This window comes from Tursiops truncatus, chromosome 6, assembly GCF_011762595.2.
Source record: "Tursiops truncatus isolate mTurTru1 chromosome 6, mTurTru1.mat.Y, whole genome shotgun sequence".
NCBI lineage: Eukaryota > Metazoa > Chordata > Mammalia > Artiodactyla > Delphinidae > Tursiops > Tursiops truncatus.
In genome coordinates, this window is record NC_047039.1 from 78,507,298 (window position 1) to 78,527,481 (window position 20,184).

Consider the following 20,184-nt stretch of genomic DNA (forward strand, 5'->3'; position numbering starts at 1 on the left):
CTGGTGGCTCATCTAGTAGACAAGACATCAGGGAGACTGAGTTCTGGACCAGCTTTTTTACTGGATTGACGACCCACTGAAAGATAGCTCTTTGTCGACCTTGGACTTTAAAGATACTGTTGTCTGGGTAGAGTTTTTGGTCGAGCAGCAGAAGGTGCCTGGCCTTCTCTAATGGCTCTGTCCTCCCAGATCCTAGCTGTGCAAGTGACGTCCAGGCCCGTTTCAGAAGTGCCCACAAGTGTTTTAAAACAATTGAACCAGTTAGGTGGCATCAGAGCCTAGCATATATTTTATGTGTCTAGATGGTGGGTCCTTTTTTACTGCCTTGTCAGTAGACCCCAGTGAGAGAGAGGAGAAGCATCATCACCAAGAATTAACCACTGTTCCACAGTTAAGATGATGATGATTTGTTCAAATACAGGGTATTGTTTCTGTCTCAAAGCTACTTTGTTATATTTATTGTTCCTTTTGCTGAGGGTGGTCCTGAGGCAGCTCAAGGAACAAGATCACAGCAGGACAAGGGCTCTGCCTTTTTACTTAGCACTTTGATGTAGTCTAGGAATTGGAAAGCCTTCCAAAATGCTTAGTGGAGCAGGAATGCTTTGCAGGAACAAAATTCTGCCCTAAGGATGCTATGTAGAACTCTCAAGGGAGACTGGTGGTCTTGAGAGGTAGGGGGAGAGGGTTACTCTACACCTCTCTGTATGGTTTCTATGTTAGTCATTGACTTAGGGCCCTTGCCAATGCTTCTGGTATCCTGATCCCTGACTGTCCCAATGAGCTGCCTCATCAGGTGAGTGGAAAAGTGGGAAGAAAGAGAGGGAACAGATGAAAAGCTAAAAGGACTTGTCATTTTAGGAATTTTTTTCACATTGGATATTCAGGACTATGCTGTTTTAGTGGCTTGAATCACTAGATAAGTATAGGCATGAATACAACAAACCTTTTAATTTTAGGTATTTGGCAGTTTTGCCTTGAGCACTGTCATCTTGTGGCCTGGGCTGATTTTTAAGGAACATTCTTTTCTCTGTTACAAGTGTTCCCGAGGAGAGTGCATCTTCGCCATTTACCCAAGCCAGAGCGCACTGGATCCGAGCAGTTACCAAGGTTCGACTCCAGCTGCAGGAGGTAGGAAATCTGTTGTTCTGGTTCTAGTTGGGACAGTTTTTCCTTTGAAATTGGGAGACATATGGTGCTGAAGAAGCAGTCAATGATTAGTCATCTTACAGTGTGCTTCTGGGAATGCATGACAAGTAAGCTAGAGCCTTGAGAGATGGGCAGGTAGCCATTGGCTTCCCTCTATGCTGATTAATGGAAATCAAGTAGACCTAGTGGGTTAAGAGCCTGAAAGTAAAATTAAATGCTATTTTCAGTACCATTATCACCTGTGAGGCCATTTTATTTTGAGTTTAGGATAGAAGACTATTTCAGGGCCTCTTAGGATTAGTTGTTGTTTCCCTTGGCGAGCCAGTTCAAGTACCACTGGCTGACCTCTACGGGGCCAGAAATTTTACTCAGAAATTTAGTGTTCAGAAGTTTCTACGGGCTTCCCTAATTTAAGGCCCCAAACATCAACACATTAATATCTAAAACAGTGTAAAAAAGTAAAAATAGAAATATTTTTCATTTGCAGCATTGCAAGTTTGAAGTGTCCTTATCTGTGTGTCAGTAGTCACTTTTCAGGCAGAAAGGAGGTTTTTATTTTATTTATTTATTTATTTTTACATCTTTATTGGAGGATAATTGCTTTACAATGTTGTGTTAGTGAAAGGAGATTTTTAAATGATGACAGGTGGCTGTCCGTAGTATAATACCTGGCAGATACTAAAAATGCAAGCATGTTCACATGTGTAAACACACTTAAAAAGTAATTTATTTTGAAATAATTTCAAACTTAGAAAAAAGTTGCCAAAATAATAAAGAACTCCCATATCCTCCTCACCAAGATGCCTCCGTTGTTGACATTTTACAACATTTTTGCTTCATTGCCCTCCATCCGTTATGATTAATCTTTTTTCTGAACCATTTGAGAGGAGGTTGGAGGCATGATGTTCTCCTGTTTGTATTTTCCAAGAACAAGGCTACTCTCCAGTATAACCACAATATAACTATCCAAATCAAGAAATCAACAATGACAATACTTTCATCAAGTCCCCATGCAAATTTTGCCAACTGTCTCAACAATGTCTCTTTTCTGGTCCAGGATACAATCCAGGCTGACATGTTGCATTTAGCAGTCATGTCTCTTAATCTCCCTTAATCTGGAACAGTTCCTCAGTCTTTCGCATCTTCAATAGATAGTACAGGCCTTTCATTTGGTAACATATTCTTCATTTTGGGTCCATCCAGTGTTTCCTCATGTCCAGACTCAGGCCATACTTTCTTGGCAGGGATTACACAAAAATGATGTTGAACTCATTTTAGTGAACTGCATCAGAAAGTACATGTTGTCAACCTGTCCTACCCCCTGTAATGTTAACTTTAATCACCTAGTTAAGGAACTTCCCTGGCAGTCCAGTGGTTAAGACTTCGTGCTCCCAATGCAGGGGGCACTGATTTGATCCCTGGTCGGGGAACTAAGATCCCGCATGCCACATGGCATAGCCAAAAAAAAAATCACCTAGTTATGTTTGTATCAGCCAGGTTTCTCTACTGTTGCGACACCATTTTTCCTTTTGTAATTGGTAAGTGTTCTGTGGTACAATACTCTGAGACCATGCCAGTGTCTTGTTTCTCATCAAACCTCCATGTACAGGCTAAGTATCCATGTATGACTCCTGTCTGAATCTACCACCAATAACGGTGGTTGCCAAATGGTATCTTTCTATTTCCATGATCCTTTCTACATTCATTAGTTGGCATACTACTATAAGGAAGAGATTTCCCATCAATTTTTTATTTCTAATTTTTCAGCGTAAGGGTCTTATAATTCTTATAATAAATGAAAGTAAAATAACTTCATGTAGAAGAAAAGTTCTGAATGAGAAAAACAAGAATATATTGGAGCAGTTTGTTATGACTTTTTAAGAGGCAGCTCAGAGTCTCTCAAAAAGAATAGCTAAAAACAGTTGCCAAAGCTTGGGATCATTTAGAGAAAAGCATGGTTTATTTAAGAGTAACCAAAAACCATTGCAACTTAATTGAATACCAGAACAACAGCAAATATATTCTTAACACAGGTCATGTAACTGGAAGTTGATTAGATGTGCCCAAGAGGAGGAAGATAAGCCAGTTTAAAGACGGATCTGATAGCACTTTAAGATAGAGGCAGAAGCATACCATTTATACTTAAGATGAGATTTGCTGACAGATTGATTGAGGTTGCGAGACAGTAAGAAGTTAAGTATGGCACCAAGAATTTTCTTTTTTCTGAGTAATTGGAAGTTCCACCTATCTGCCCTAAGATAATTTTTGTTAGTTTCTTATTATTATAGAATTTCCTTATAGGTGTAAGTAAATATGAATGTATTTTCTAATCCCCCCTTTTTTTTAGAAACAAAAAGATGGCATACTATACACACTGGGAACATCTTGCTTTTTCACTTGGAGATTCTTCCATATTAGCTCTAAGAGAATGTTTTTCTTTTTAAACAGGTGCATAATATTTCACTGTATGAATGTACTGCAAGTATTTAGTCTTCTGTTGATGTTCATTTGGTTGTTTCTGGTCATTTGCTGTAATAAACCATGTTGCAAATGATTACCTTTTATGTATGTCATTTTGCTGTGTGCAAGTATATCTGAGGGGATATGCATTTGTAATTTTAGTAAATACTGCTCACCATTTATCAGTGGCTTAAAACAACAAAGGTTTATTTTGCTCATGCTGCTTATCATCCTGTATGTTGAAGAGTTCTGCTTTAAGTTATCTTCTCTGCAACCCAGGCTAAGGGATCAGCCAGATTCTAGAACATTGCCAATGTTGGTGGTAGAGGGAAAGAAAAAATAACAAATGAGAGAGAACATAGGAGATTGCATTCTCGCTCTTAAAACTTCTGCCCCAAAGACACAGTATGTCACTTTTGCTCACATTTCCCTGGCTAAAGCAAATTACATAACCATGTCTAACTTCAAGCAAATGGTACAGTATACCTTGAAATAGATAGGGAAGGATATTTGTGAAAAGCGTTAATGATTATTCTAAAGGGTATCTGCCTTCCACCAACATATACTCTTTTTTTTTTTAAACATCTTTATTGGAGTATAATTGCTTTACAATGTTGTGTTAGTTTCTGCTGTATAACAAGGTGAATCAGTTAGCATTCAAAGTGAATATGTTAGCATTCGGTATTTGTTTTTCTCTTTCTGACTTACTTCACTCTGTATGACAGACTCTAGATCCATCCAGCTCACTACAAATAACTCAATTTCATTTCTTTTTATGGCTGAGTAATATTCCATTATATATATGTGCCACATCTTCTTTATCCATTCATTGTTGACGGACACTTAGGTTGCTTCCATGTCCTGGCTATTGTAAATAGAGCTGCAATGAACATTGGGATGCATGACTCTTTTGAACATGGTTTTCTCAGGGTATATGCCCAGTAGTGGGATTGCTGGGTCATATGGTAGTTCTATTTTTAGTTTTTTAAGGAACCTCCGTATACTATTCTCCATAGTGGCTGTATCAATTTACATTCCCACCAACAGTGCAAGAGGGTTCCCTTTTCTCCACACCCTCTCCAGCATTTATTGTTTGTAGATTTTTGATGATGGCCATTCTGACTGGTGTGAGGTGATACCTCATTGTAGTTTTGATTTGCATTTCTCTAATGATTAGTGATGTTGAGAATCCTTTCATGTGTTTGTTGGCAACCTGTATATCTTCTTTGAAGAAATATCTATTTAGGTCTTCTGCCCATTTTTGGATCGGGTTGTTTGTGTTTTTGATATTGAGCTGCATGAGCTGCTTGTATATTTTGGAGATTAATCCTTTGTCAGTTGCTTCATTTGCAAATATTTTCTCCCATTCTGAGGGTTGTCTTTTTGTCTTGTTTATGGTTTCCTTTGCTGTGCAAAAGCTTTTAAGTTTCATTAGGTCCCATTTGTTTATTTTTGTTTTTATTTCCATTTCTCTAGGAAGTGGGTCAAAAAGGATCTTGCTGTGATTTATGTCATAGAGTGTTCTGCCTTTGTTTTCCTCTAAGAGTTTTATAGTGTCTGGCCTTACATTTAGGTCTTTAATCCATTTTGAGTTTATTTTTGTGTATGGTGTTAGGAACTGTTCTAATTTCATTCTTTTACATGTAGCTGTCCAGTTTTCCGAGCACCACTTTTTGAAGAGGCTGTCTTTTCTCCATTGTATACTCTTGCCTCCTTTATCAAAGATAAGGTGGCCATATGTGTGTGGGTTTATCTCTGGGCTTTCTATCCTGTTCCATTGATCTATATTTCTGTTTTTGTGCTAGTACCATCACCAACGTATACTCCTACTAGTAACGTCATGAGGGTACTTTTTTCTTCCCGGACGCACCAATAGAGTGACTTGTTAAGCTTTTGGATTTTTTGCTAGTCTTCTAGGCAATGGTTTCTCAGTAGAGTTTAAATTTGCATATCTTATTATTGGTAAAGTTAAGCATGTTTCATATAAGTAAAGGCTATTACTTTTCTGTGAACAGTCTATTTATATTCTTTGCCCATTTTTCTATTGAGCTTTTGATTCCTAGGAGCTTTTTACTGTTTTAGGGAAATTAATTCTTGCCTGTGGTGTGAGTTGCTAATATTTTTTTCTCAGTGTACCATTATAATAAAGTTTTTTGACCTTAATAAGCCAGATTTTCCTAATCCAGAAAATGGGGAGAAAATAGTACCTTTCTCTTAGGATTGTAAGTTATCTAGTAGAACTGTGATTTAAAAAGAGGAAAGTAAAATATATATATATATATATATATATATATATATATATACACTTCAATTATTGCACAGTGTCTTCATGATATAATAAAATCTTTTGATCTAGCTCAGTGTGACTCACATTGTTGTCCATGGACAAGCCCAGTCCAGGAACTGTTTGGTTCTAGTCTTTGATGAAATAAGTGCTGAAGTTGAAAGGGAGCATTTAGAGGCAATTTGGATTGCCATGACATCAAGCACATGATCACTGGCCTTGTCTCATTGAATGGGGTATAGACCAAAAATATCAGTCCATGACATATTAGTAATAAAAAACCAGATCCTTCCCAAAAAGAATTTGGAAGGCACTGATACAGACCCTATATGCATTTCCAGTTTTACTTCTTTCTGCTACTCTGTTTAGTCAACACTTCCAACATGTAAAATTTTTTGTTCAAAGCACTCGCTGTTTCCATGCATAGAATATACTCTTTTTCCTTCTCCACATGGCTAACTTTTCATTCACATCTTTTAAATCCAGTCAGGTGTCAGTTTTTTGGGTAAAGCTTCCAGACTCTGTGCATACAGTAGTCCCTCGCTGTATCCATGGTTTCGCTTTGTGCAGTTTCGGTTACCTGTAGTCAACCCCCGTCCAAAAATATTAAATGGAAAGTTCCAGAAATAAACAATTCTTTTTTAAAAAAAATATTTATTTATTTAGGCTGCACTGGGTCTTAGTTGTGGCACACGGGGTCTTAGTTGCAGCATTCGGACTTCTTAGTTGCAGCATGGGGGATCCAGTTCCCCAATCAGGGATTGAACCTGGGCCTCCTGCATTGGGAGCATGGAGTCTTACCCCACTGGACCACCAGGGAAGTCCCCAGAAATAAACAGTTCTTAAGTTTTAAGTTGAATGCAGCTCTGAGTAGTGTGATAAAATCTTGTGCTGTCCTACTCCATGTCACCCTGGATGTGAATCATCCCTTTGTCTAGCCCATTAAACACTTATTAGCCATCTCAGTTCTCAGATCGACTGTCACAAGATGGCAGTGCTTATGATCAAGTAACCCTTATTTTACTTAATAATGGCCCCAAAGTGCAAGAGTGATGATGCTGGCAATTCATTTTGGTTTTTTTACCTTTCCTCTTTTTTTTTTTTTAATTTTTTCACTGGAGTATAGTTGACTTACAATGTTGTGTTAGTTTCTGCTGAACAGCAAAGTGAATCAGCCATACATACACATATATGCACTCTCCTCTAGACTCCATTCCCATATAGGTCATTACAGAGCACCGAATAGAGTTCCCTGTGCTATACAGTAGGTTCTTACTAGTTATCTTTTATGTATAGTAGTGTGTATATGTCTGGCAATTCATATATACGAAAGAGAAGCTGTAAAGTGCTTCCTTTAAGTGAAATGGTGAAAGTTATTGATTTAATAAGGAAAGAAAAAAATGACATGCTGAAGTTGCTAAGATCTATAGTAAGGATGAATCTTCTATCCATGAAATTGCAAAAAAGGAAAAAGAAATTCATGCTAATTTTGCTGTCATACCTCAAACTGAAAGAGTTATGGCCACAGTGTGTGATAAGTGCTTAGTTAAAATGGAAAAAGCGTTAAGTTTTTACAATAAGGTATTTTGTGTGAGAGAGAGAGACCACATTCACATAGCTTTTATTACAGTATACAATTGACCCTTGAAGAAAATGGGTTTGAACTTCACGGGTCCATTTATATGTGGGTTTTTAAAAATAAACACTACAGTCCTATGCAATCTCTGGTTGGTTGAATCTGCAGATGCAGAACCTTGAATACTGAAGGCCAACTATGGGACCTGAGCATCCCTGGATTTTGGTATTCGTGGTGGGTCCTAGAACCAATCCTCTGTGGATACTGAGGGACAACTCTAGTGTTACAATTGTTCTATCTTATTAATTATTGTTGTTAATCTCTAACTCTGCATAATTTATAAGCTAAACTTTATACATAAACTTTATATGTATATATATATACAGGAATCCACTGGGGGTCTTGGAACACAGTCCCAGGATAAGGGGAGACACTGTACTTTTGCTAAATTGGCATTTAATGGAGTTACTTGTTTACTGTTACATCTTTCCCGTGTACTTGTAAGATCCTTGAATGCCAGGGCTATGGTTTTTATTGCTGGTGTTCTAGAGCCCAATATAGAACCTGGCAGAGTGTTTAGCCAATCTTTTATGGATGCTTAAGACGTCAGAAAAGCCCATTAGCATTTCCACAGAAGTCTCCATGTACTTCTTTATCTTCTCTTAATTATTTCTTTAAAAAAAGTTTCCCAAGGCCTAGCACCTAAAGCCAATAACAACAAAATATTAACTATTAACATTAGCTATGTTGTATAATTTATATATACATTAATATAAAGTTACTGAGTTTGGACAATACTGTGTGTGGACTTAGAATTTTTCTCACTTAGGCATTGTTTTGTGAGCTTTATTCTGGGCTATTAAATATTTTTTGAAAGCATGATTTAATGATTATTAATAGATTACAATATTCCATCATGTATTGATAGATGTTCCTTAACAATTCCTCTTATTTCTTTACTGTTGTAAATAATATTATGATGAGTATCATTATGCATAAGTTTCTTTTCATTTCTGATTATTTCTTTAACTTAGCTTTCCCAAAGTATATTCAAATAAGTTGCTGAGTTTAAAACTATATACCTTTTATGGGGCTTCCCTGGTGGCGCAGTGGTTGAGAGTCCGCCTGCCGATGCAGGGGACGTGGGTTCGTGCCCCGGTCCGGGAGGATCCCCCGTGCCGCGGAGTGGCTGGGCCCGTGGGCCATGGCCACTGAGCCTGCGTGTCCGGAGCCTGTGCTCTGCAATGGGAGAGGCCACAGCAGTGAGAGGCCCGCGTACCGAAAAAAAAAAAAAAAAAAGTATATACCTTTTATGGATGGACCTAGAGTCTGTCATACAGAGTGAAGTAAGTCAGAAAGAGAAAAACAAATACCATATGCTAACACATATATATGGAATCTAAAAAAAAAGAAGGTTGTGAAGAACCTAGGGACAGGAATAAAGGCGCAGACGTAGAGAATGGACTTGAGGACACAGGGTGGGGGAAGGGTAAGCTGGAACGGAGTGAGAGAGTGGCATGGACATATATATACTACCAAATGTAAAATAGATAGCTAGTGGGAAGCAGCCACATAGCACAGGGAGATCAGCTTGGTACTCTGTGACCACCTAGAAGGGTGGGATAGGGAGGGTGGGAGGGAGATGCAAGAGGAAGGAGATATGGGGATATATGTATATGTTTAGCTGATTCACTTTGTTATAAAGCAGAAACTAACACACCATTGTAAAGCAATTATACTCCAATAAAGATGTTAAAAAAAACATATATACCTTTTAAAGCCTTGTGACAAACTTCTACATGTGTCTTCAGAAAGGTTTTTCCAATTTATACTTTCAATATTTAGATGTCTTGCACCAACACTGAGTATTATCATTTTAGACATTTTTTGCCAATTTGGCAGAAGGATGGTATCCCATTGTTTTAATTTGCATTTCTTTGATTATTTGTGATTTGAATATTTCCCATAAGTTTATAGGTCATTTATACTTCTTTAGCTGATAGTGCATTCAACAGACTTTGAGTAAGTGCCGTACAAACCTAGCTACCCTTATGCCATTCCTGTAAGATTGTCAGCAACTTAAGGGAAGAGGTCATATAGGTCATCTCTGTATATGGACTGGCTGAGTACCTGGCCATATGTCCTTAATGAGTGTCTGACATTGCTAATGCTGTTGAGGTAGTAATGTTGGTAGTGTGGGTGGAATGGATGTGATTCTGTACCTTATTTGGCTTAGCTGCAGAAAAATCTGGGGGAGGAGGTGAGACTTTTTAGCTCTAGAAACGGAGACTGCAGTGGCAGCAGGTGGGTGGGTGTTCCAGGTGGAAGGGACAGTGAAGGAGAAGGCATGGAGGTAGGCCATGAAGAAGCCTTGGCAGAAGCTCTTAGGTTGCTAAAGAAAGCTGACGGAGGAGAGTCAGTAAGAAGAGATGGAACTGAGCAAATAGATTAGAAGTACATGTTTACTACCAAATGTAAAATAGATAGCTAGTGGGAAGCAGCCGCATAGCACACAGATCAGCTCAGTGCTTTGTGACCACCTAGAGGGGTGATAGGGAGGGTGGGAGGGAGACGCAAGAGGGAGGGGATATGGGGATGTATGTATATGTATAGCTGATTCACTTTGTTATACAGCAGAAACTAACACACCATTGTAAAGCAATTATACTCCAATAAAGATGTTAAAAAAAAAAAAGTTCGTGTTTAAATGGAGCCGTCCCAGGAGAGCCAAGATTGCAACCAGTCAGCTTGAGATGGATCAGCATTTTCTCAAGAAAGATCATTAAGATAGAACGAATCAGCTGTCTCGTCCAAGTTCTGTTCTTACCTGTGACTCTCTCCCAGGCAAAGAGACGTCCATCTTGTGCTACTATTGAAGCCCTAAAAAATGGATTCCCCTTGGGAAAATAAGGGAGGGCCCTTGAGGACCCCATGTCTTAGGCTTAGTTGCACAAGGAAAGCACTCTTTCTATAATTTAAAAAAAATTTTTTTTGCGGTACGCGCGCCTCTCACTGTTGTGGCCTCTCCCATTGTGGAGCACAGGCTCCGGACGCGCAGGCTCAGCGGCCATGGCTCGCGGGCCCAGCCACTCCGCAGCATGTGGGATCTTCCCGGACCGGGGCACGAACCCGCATCCCCTGCATCGGCAGGCGGACTCTCAACCACTGTGCCACCAGGGAAGCCCTCTTTGTATAATTTTAAACTCCAGGATTTTGCTCTGATCATGGCTGCCTGTCTTAACTTCTACTACCTCAGCTCATTGCCCTTGTGGAGACCACAGTTATCCCTCCTTTTTCTTACAGTCTCTCAGCCTTCTCCCTAACCATTGCTACTGTAACATTTTAAAAACAAAAAACACTAAAGAATGATTCGAATAAGTAAGAAATGTAAAAATATAAAATTATATTAAAAAGATATGTATAATGCAAAGTTTCCCTCCTACTTCAGACTCCAGGCCTCTAGTCCCCACCTCCCCCATCTCATTGTTACCTGTGTCTTATGAATCAGTCCAGAGGTAAACTGTGCATTTATAAGCATGTGTGTGTGCACATGTGTGCGTGTGTATATTATACACATTGTCCTTCACCTTTTATTCATTTACTGCTACATCTTGGAGATTTTTCCTTATTACAAATAGAGCTACTGCAGTCTTTTAATAGCTGCATGGTACTTCCTCCTGTAGATGTATTATAATTTGTACACTCTGTTCTCTGTTGATGGATCTTTAAGTTGTTTCTAATATTTTGCTACTACCACAGTGTCGCAATACAAATCCTGTAGTAAGCCCCAATACTTTCAGACCTCTCTTAACCACAGTTTTTAGCATCCCACTTCAAACTTTATGGTAAGCCCTACCTAAGAAAAGGCCCTACTACTGTTTCACAAACCAGACAGACCTCTCTTGGACAAGAGACCTCTGGGCCCCTTCTGTCCTTTGGCAAACCTTGGAGTCCTTACCTGATATCTGAGACCAGAACAGATACATTTTCTACTGGCTGAAACATGGCAGTTCGCTAAAACCCTTTTGTATGAAGACTGTGCCTTTTTTTAATGCCCCATGTATTTCTGGGTCAGGAGTGAGGCTTGGTTTTCTCTGGCTCTCTCTGCCACTTTGAGGCCATTACTAGATCCTTGCATAAGCCGTTCTCACACCCACCTTCCTTGTTGAAATTAGATCCCAACTTTTGCATAACTCCCTGTTCACTCATCGAAAACTTTAGTATGTACATCACAGTTTTCCTTCTAATCTCAATTACTTTCCATAGTCCTTGTGGTCATCATCATCATCATCACAGTAATTGCATTATTTTTTAAATTATTATTTATTTATTTTATTTTTGGCTGTGTTGGGTCTTCATTGCTGCGTGCAGGCTTTCTCTAGTTGCGGCGAGCGGGGTCTACTCTTCCTATGGTGCTCGGGCTTCTCATTGCAGTGGCTTCTCCTGTTGGGGAGCACAGGCTCTAGGTATGCGGAATTCAGTAGTTGTGGCACAGGGGCTCAGTAGTTGTGGCTCACGGGCTCTAGAGAGCAGGCTCAGTAGTTGTGGCGCACGGGCTTAGTTGCTTCGTTGCATGTGAGATCTTTCTGGGCCAGGGCTTGAACCAGTGTCCCCTGCATTGGCAGGCAGATTCTTAACCACTGTGCCACCAGGGAAGCCCAGTAATCACATTATTGAATACTATTATTGTCAGTGCTTTACATGTATTACCCAACTGAATTCCTACAATAATTCTATGAATTAGGCTTATGTTATTAGGCCCATTTTATAGATTAAGAAACTGAGGTTTAGAAAGATAGAAACTTGTCCAGGGTCACCTAGCTGGCAAGAGTTAGAACCAGATTCAAATCTAGACCTATTTAACTGCAGAGCCTAGGTTCTTAACACTACTATCTACCACCATAATCTTAGAACCCTGTTTTTCAAAGTGTGTTTCTCAGGACTCCAGTTTCTAGAAATGTTAATAGATTCTTTATCATGTGATAAAGAGTTTCATGGTGAAAGAAATTTGGAAAACATTGAGTTCCAGTAGAGTGCAACACTGATAGATTGCTTTATCAAAGGACTTCTCAGAAACTTAAAATTTTTAGGCTTCTTTTGTTTCTTCAAGAGGGGAATAAAAAATGCACAGCGTTAAACTTTTTTGACTATGAAACTCTGTTTTGGAAAAGCATCCTGTAGGAATCATTTTCCAAGGAATGTGCTTTAGGAAGGTCTGTCTCAGATTATTTCATTGTCAATTCATTAAAACTATGTTTGTGAAGGTCAGTCAGTGAGCTCATCGCTACCTAATCCTGTGCTTGTTTTTAAGTCTTTATCTTATTGGACCTTGCTGCAATATTCAACACTCCTGCACACTCCTTGTTTTAACATCTAAGAAACCATCCCCAATGCTCATCTTCTCTGATGTCTATTTAATTTCCCTTTTCTGAATTCTCTCTTTGCTTGCTTCTTAAATGTCTGTGGGGAAATTGACAATATCACCTGAGCCTCTGAAGCAAAAAGAAGTTGTTTGTTTTTATAGGGTGTGGGAGAAGCTTGCCTGGTTGGTTAGTAATAAAAGCATGCTCTTGAGCTGCCAGTTCTTGCTATAGCCTGATAGTCTCAGCCCCTCCTTTTCTGTTCTTCTAATGTGCCAATCTAGCTCAGTCTTTGGAACTTAACTGTTTTGGTAAAAACTAAAATCTTAGGCAGAAAGAAGTTGCAGAGATGAAGCTGAGTCGGTAGTAATAATGATATCCTTAAGAAATTAAGATTTAAGTATTCTTTCACACATGAATAAAAACCTTCTACCTTTCCTACCCCCATCGGCAGTGAACAGAGCAGAAATACCCAGAAAGGACTCAAATGATCCTTCTGCTCATGAACTCCATGTCTGTTAGGCAACAGGCCAGAGCAGGGATGAAAGCTGAGATTGGCTTAGTTCTCTTTCTCTAAAGCCACCAGCTGGATAGAATGTTCCTTCTCTATTCCAAAGGCTCTCTACAAAGGAAAGGAAAACATCAGGGTGCCTGGCTTCTGGTTCTGAATTATCTCCTTTCTTCCCCTGCCTTTTAAATTCCCTATGCCACCAAAACCCTGATTTTACCTTTTTTGCCTTTTATGGGCTGAGTTGTCCCCCGCTCCCTGCCTCCTATGTTAAAAGGCGTAACACCCAGTATCTTAGAATGTGATTGTATTTAGAGATAGGGCCTTTAAAGAGGTATGATATATTGAGGTAATTTGGATGAAAAATCCAAACTACATACTGAAATCTGACTGGTGTCCTTGTAAGAAGAGATTAGGACACACACATACACAGAAGAAAGGTCATGTGAAGACACAGAGAGAAGATGGCCACCTATATAAGCCAAGGAGAGAGGCCTTAGAAGAAACCAACCTTGCTAACACCTTGGTCTTGGACTTCTAGCCAACAGAATTGTACGAATAAATTTCTGTTCCTTAAACCACCAGTCTGTAGTATTATGTTATGGCAGCCCTAGCAAATGAATACTTTACAAGGCAGAAGGGGGAAGAAGATGGCACAGAAGCTTCAGTGTTTCTCACGTGTGAGTCTTTATTTCCCGAGGTCTAGTTGGTGGGAAATGTGTTCTCTAGGCTGGTACATGCAGACCCATTCATGATGCCCAGTGTCTTTTGTATTTGTTTACTCTTATCTCTATTACTAATAAAATGTAGGGCTCAACTAGAAATAGAAAGAGCTGGGTTCTTGCAGTAGCTTAGTCTCAAAATCTGAGAGAACTTGAATAAAGCACTTCCTATTTCTTAGTCTCCTTAGTTATAAATTAGGGATAATGACTGTCCCCTCTCACAGAGTTTTGGTGAGATCATAGAAAAATGCATTTTTGAGGGCAAAGCTCTATAAACCATTGCTTAAGTCACCAGTGGGCCTCTTGTTACAGAAGTGTTGGTTTCCAGGGCTTTCTCATGACCTTCTTAGCCTAGGCCTTAGCAACCTGCCAAAGGTGTTTCTGATCACAGCTGGAGCCTTTGCTGCTGAGTGGGAACCCAGTGAAACTGCTTCTGATGGTTAAAGTGGCAAGGAGCCAGTGCCATAGGATTTCAGGTTTTTACAGGGATCTAGACTACCAGATGTCATGGGGGTTCGTGGGAAAACTTGCCATGTGGATCACTCAGATGAGGCTGTCTATGTACTGGTGCTTCTCTGGGACCTGCGAGGAAAGTGTCAGTGGAGGGCCTTGCCTGAGGAGTCTAGGGGAGCAGGCCAAAGGCTACCCTGGGCACTATGGGAACATTTTTCAAGAGCTGCTTTTGTGTACTTGTCAGGAGAAGTGCTTAACATTTCTCAGGTTCCCCACCCCCTCTGAAATATTCTGAACACGTTTATGGCCTGGATCTGGGTATATCAGTGATTGGTCTTCTATAAACCTTAGATCTCGCTCTAGGCTGTGACTGAACTTTGTGAATTATAAGACATCACATCTGGGACTGGAATTTGGGACAGCTTGTTTGAAGGTTGGAGGGCTCCGGTTTCTGAGGAGCATATCAGCACATTTCTGAGAAATGCTGTGATATCATTAGCCTACCTAGAGTCCGAGGAGGGTGTCAGATACCAGCATCAGGCCTTAGCTCCAGCTGGCGGTGTTTTCTGGACATAGTGTCAATAAAGGGAGGTACTTTGTAAACTTTTATGGAATAAGTCTGATTGATACCTCTGTACAAAATTACTTGCTTCCAAATAACAAGTAAAGCAGACCTTCTTGCTTTCTCCTACTTTCTCTGACTCTTGCTGCTTATGTGACCACACAGTGATTGGGAACATTTGATCCTGGCTGTGAAGGAATTCTTGCTCTGTAAGAGAAAGTTCTTTTGCCAAAGTTATCCAAAAGGAAGCAGCTAATATAATTATTCCATCTTAGATGAGGATTTTACAGACTGAGCTCCTGTCTGGTGTTTTTTTTTTTTTTTTTTTTTTGCAGTACCCTCTCACTGTTGTGGCCTCTCCCGCTGTGGAGCACAGGCTCCGGACGCGCAGGCCCAGCCGCTCCGCGGCATGTGGGATCTTCCCAGACTGGGGCACAAACCCGTGTCCCCTGGATCGGCAGGCGGATTCTCAACCACTGCACCACCAGGGAAGCCCAATTATTCCATTTTAAATCAAGCCAGCTAATAAGTGGGTACCACTGGGTGCTGTTGGGCCATTTGCAAGACATTTTCTTATCCTTTGTGAGCTTGTAGGCCAGAGAGTAGATAGAAGTAATTACCAGTTAAATATTTAAACACTTTTTTTCATCAGACACTTTTCTTCAGTCTTTATGCTCATTTTTTCTCTGCAGCATTCCACAGTGTTTTTGCAACTCCCTACTTGTAGCTTCCTATTTTCTTGGGTTCTTCCAGTTCTTCCTTCCTCTCTTACCTTGCCTGTCTCCCTTCCTGTCTGTCTCTGTCTCTTCTTTCTACAGAAGGCATCTCTTTTAATCTCAAATCTGCATTTCCTCAGCCTCTAACCCAGAGTCATTAATTGACGTACATTAATTGAACTACCGTGTGGCCGGTACTGTGCCTGATCTTGGCCTCTGTGCTAGGCAGCCAGTAGACTTCCAGCTAGCCTTTCTAAGCAGATGATTCCCAAATATATACTTCTGACCCTCCCTTTTTTCCTTAGGTTCTACCCTTCATATCTAGTTATTTACTAGTTATTGTCACCACAATTTCCCAATGTTTGAAACTTCCTTCCTGGGCCTATTCCTCTTCCTTTGTTCTCTGTTTGTATGAAAGTCACCATCGTTCTGCCAGTCACCCACTCAGTCACTTCCTCCTCTCTTGCCTCCCACATTAGATCGTTTGCCAGATCTTGCTCTTTTTCTCTCTGTGATTTCTTTTATCAGTCTCCTCTTTGTTCCTCTTTGCATTCAGGTCTTCTTTACTGCTTAGACTATAGTGTATTACTCTCCCAATGGTTTCCTTGCTTTTATTTATTTTTCTTGGAATCCATTGTGTATACCACTATCAGATTTATCTTCCTAAAACAGAGCACTAGTCATGGCTACCGCTTATGCTCAGGGTTCAACTTAGATGTCACATACTTTGAAGCCTTCTGGAAAGTCCCCAGATAGAGTTAGATACTCATTTTTCTATCTTTCTATAGCATTTCATATACAGTCAATTTTAGTGTTTATCACACTGTCCTGGAATTGTATAAGCATTTGCCCTCAAGATTTTGTATTTCTTAAAAGAGTATCTACTACATGATTCCTTTTATATTAAGTTCAGAAACAGGCAAAAGTAATCTGTGGTGTCAGACTTCAGGGTAGTGATTATTTTGGGGTGAGGGGGTCGGTAGTAACTAGATATAAGTGCAGTGGGGCTTCTGGAATTCTGATGATGTTCTGTCCTTGATCTGAATTCTGTTTACGTTAAGGTACTCTTGATTTGTGTACTTTTCTGTATGTATGTTATAATTCAATAAATAACTTAAATAAAAGCTAGATGGAAAGAGCGTGGAAATACAGAATAGGGACTGTGCCTACTTAACTTTATATCCCTGATGCCTGGCATCCAGCAAGTCTTAACAGATATGTGAGTGAGTGAATAAGTGAATGATTGAATGAATGAATGAAAGGCTTTTCCCCCCTCAAAAAACATTAATTTTTCTTTACACTGGTAGTTAAATTATAGTTTCAACTTTTTAGCTTGGCATCCATGACCAGTCATGATTTTCTAACCTACTTTTCTAACCCTTGTTAACCCAGAGGCCACATTATACAGTTGAAAGAAGTTGAGCCTTGGAATCAGAAAGAGCCTGAATTTGAAATATGGCTCCACCACTTACTAGCTGTGTAACCTTAGGTTTAGGCAGGTTACTGAGTATCTTAGAAACTTAGTTTTCTCATCTCTGAATTGGATATTATTTGCCTCAGTGGATAGATATGGATTAAATAAGATAACACATATAGAGCAAGACCTGGCATGTTGTTAACATTCAGTATATGTTAGTTTCCGTTCCTTTCCAGCATCACACCTTCCTTTTTGTCCTTTTCATATCTTTGCTCATCCTGTATCGTCTGCCTTTTCTTCTCTTCCGTTTCCACATATCCAAATATTATTCATCCTTCAGGATCAAGCTCAGCTATCACCTCTTTCACAGAGCGTTCCCTGATTCTCTTCCAAACCAACACCTTGAACGATGCAAATATTTTCACTTACAAATTCTCATACATTTCGCCTGGGTCTCTTATGATACATATTAGTCACTCATGCTAACCTTTAGGAGTTGCAAAGGCTGCCCTCTCACTCCAGGCCCAAAGAATAGGCACTCCAGTTGTAATGCTGGAGGAATAAACTGGCAGTTGGAATAAACTGGGGCATGAAAAGGCAGGTTGAGAAAACTGATTTGGGCCTTTGATATTCTATTTAGTACCTCCTCCTGCACAGGGAGAAATTCAGATGTCTAGTAAAGGATGTGGACCTAGGAGCAAAGGGTCAAGTTGCAAACTGCTTGACTTGTCTTTTGAATTGTTCTTCTGTTCAAGATGTCTTTATGGCCCAGCCTGATTTATCAAGGTAGGAGGCCTTGCAGGAGTTTGAGTCTGAACCCTTAAGAATTAAGAGGCTTCCCTGGTGGCGCAGTGGTTGAGAGTCCGCCTGCCGATGCAGGGGACGCGGGTTTGTGCCCCGGGCCGGGAAGATCCCACATGCGGCGGAGCGGCTGGTCCCGTGAGCCATGGCCGCTGAGCCTGTGCGTCCGGAGCCTGTGCTCCCCCCCCAAAAAAGGATTAAGAGTGAATATTCACCTGGAATATCTTCTGTTTAATATGCCTTGAGGGCCTAGTACATTTATGTAAAAAAAGAGTTCAGTGATTCAGAGATCCTATTCCTGGCCACTTATTTTCTTGTTACTTCTGCTTTCTACTTGCATTTTCCTTGCATATATGTAGGCTTTAACTCCTTTCCTAGATTGCACTTGAGGTCAGGAACTAATTACAATCCCTGACATAGCTTCTGATACTTAGACAGTCAAGCAAAGTTTTGTGGGGAAATTGCTTAAAAGTGTGAAGTGATATTACAAGGCTGTAAGTAATTGGTTGCAAAGGGAATGATAAATGCTTATAACAAAATAGTTGTCATAAGACTTTAAAGTAAGGAGCAAGCCCTTTGAGTTAAGGCAGTCAGAAAAGTCTTGTCAGAGGAATTCCCAGAGGGTGCTAAGTCAACAATTGTTATTAAATATCAGGAAATGTTCAAGAAATAAAGTAATAGCTTAGAAAGATGGAAATCAAGGGGTAACTTGCTTCCTGTGTTTACAAGCATATGTCATTAAGGAGATCCATGACTCCTTGTAAGTGGCAAGTTGTGTTCTTTCCATAAACAATGCAGCAGAGATTTACCACCATTCCAAAACAGGCACGTCCTGAAGTACAGTCACAGTGTATAAAATAAGACATCTTGAAGCCAGAAGGAAGAGGTAAGTTGTAACAAATAATCTTCCCCATTTCTGTAGGCTTCTGTTTCCCTTTGCTGGTTGTCATCTTCAAGCATGCTAGGGAAATGTGTTTATTTGGTCCACACCTGAGGGCATTCAGACATAAATAGGCAAAGATGGTAAGTTAGGAAGGGCATTCTGGATGAAAACCAACATCCTGGAGCATTTCTTATGACAAGTGAGATAAAAGCTGTTGACTGGTTTCTACCCAAAATACTCTTCCTTTTTGGCTTTTGCAATATCTCTCCCTCCAAGTCCTTTTCTTATTTCGGACAGCTCCATCTTTGCTTCCCTTACAGCATTTCTTTTCCTCTGCTTGCCCCTTAAAACTTGGTGATTCCCAGGGTTCTGTTTTCAACCGCATTCTCTTCTCTAGATAATCTCACCCATGTTTTTATCCATACACTGTTGAGTCCCAAATTTCTTTCTCTACCTCAGTCCTCTTTCCTGAGCTCCAGACTTATGACAAGGTGCCCATGGATATTGTCACCAGAATTTTCACAGGCACGTGATGCAGTATGTTCAAACTGTGCTCATTGTTTTTTCTTTCTCCTCCATCTCCTTTCATGTATGTCCTTTATCAGTAAATGGTACTATCAGTCACCTAAGCACAAGCTCTAACACTTCTCATAATATGGGTATAACAGCGCTTCATATCATAACATTTCCTCCATTAGGTTATGAACTCCCTAACGGCAAGGATTAAATCTTTTCATCATGCCTGGTATTACGCTTAGGTACTTAATAAGTATTAATTCTATTATTTATTTTTAAAAATTTTTGGTAGAATTGTATCAGTAATGTTCAAAAATACTGTATTAATTTGCTAGGGCTGCCATAACAACGTACCACAAACTAGACGGCTTACACAACAGAAATTTATCGTCTCACAGTTCTGGAAGCTAGAAGTCCAAAATCAAGGTATTAGCAGGGTTAGTTTCTTCTGAGGACCATGAGGGAAGAAACTACTCCAGTTCTGTCTCCTTGGTTTGTGAATGGTCTTCTTCTTCCTGTGTCTCTTCATACTGTTTTTCCTCTATGCCTATCTTCATATCCAAATTTCCTTTTTTATAAGGATACAAGTCATATTGGATAGGACCCACCTTAATGACCTCACTTTAACTTGATTACATCTGTAAAGACCCTGCCTCCAAACAAGGTCACATTCTGAGGTATTGAGAATTAGAACTTCAACACATGGATTTTGGAAAACATAGTTCAACCCATAACAGACACCAAAGTAGTTTTTACTGTTTTGGTTCCAAGTCTTGCTTT

The 20,184-nt window shown here is 39.9% G+C and overlaps 1 protein-coding gene across 3 annotated transcripts in view; it reads left to right on the top strand.

Annotated features, from left to right (window-relative positions):
• UNC13B (unc-13 homolog B) overlaps positions 1 to 20,184 on the top strand; it is a 225,011-nt gene that overhangs the window by 132,348 nt on the left and 72,479 nt on the right. For all 3 annotated transcript variants that reach the window (XM_019948921.3, XM_019948923.3, XM_019948925.3), the window contains one exon: positions 1,038 to 1,128. In XM_019948921.3, the coding sequence (XP_019804480.2) occupies positions 1,038 to 1,128 (91 nt within the window). The remainder of the gene's footprint in view (positions 1 to 1,037; positions 1,129 to 20,184) is intronic.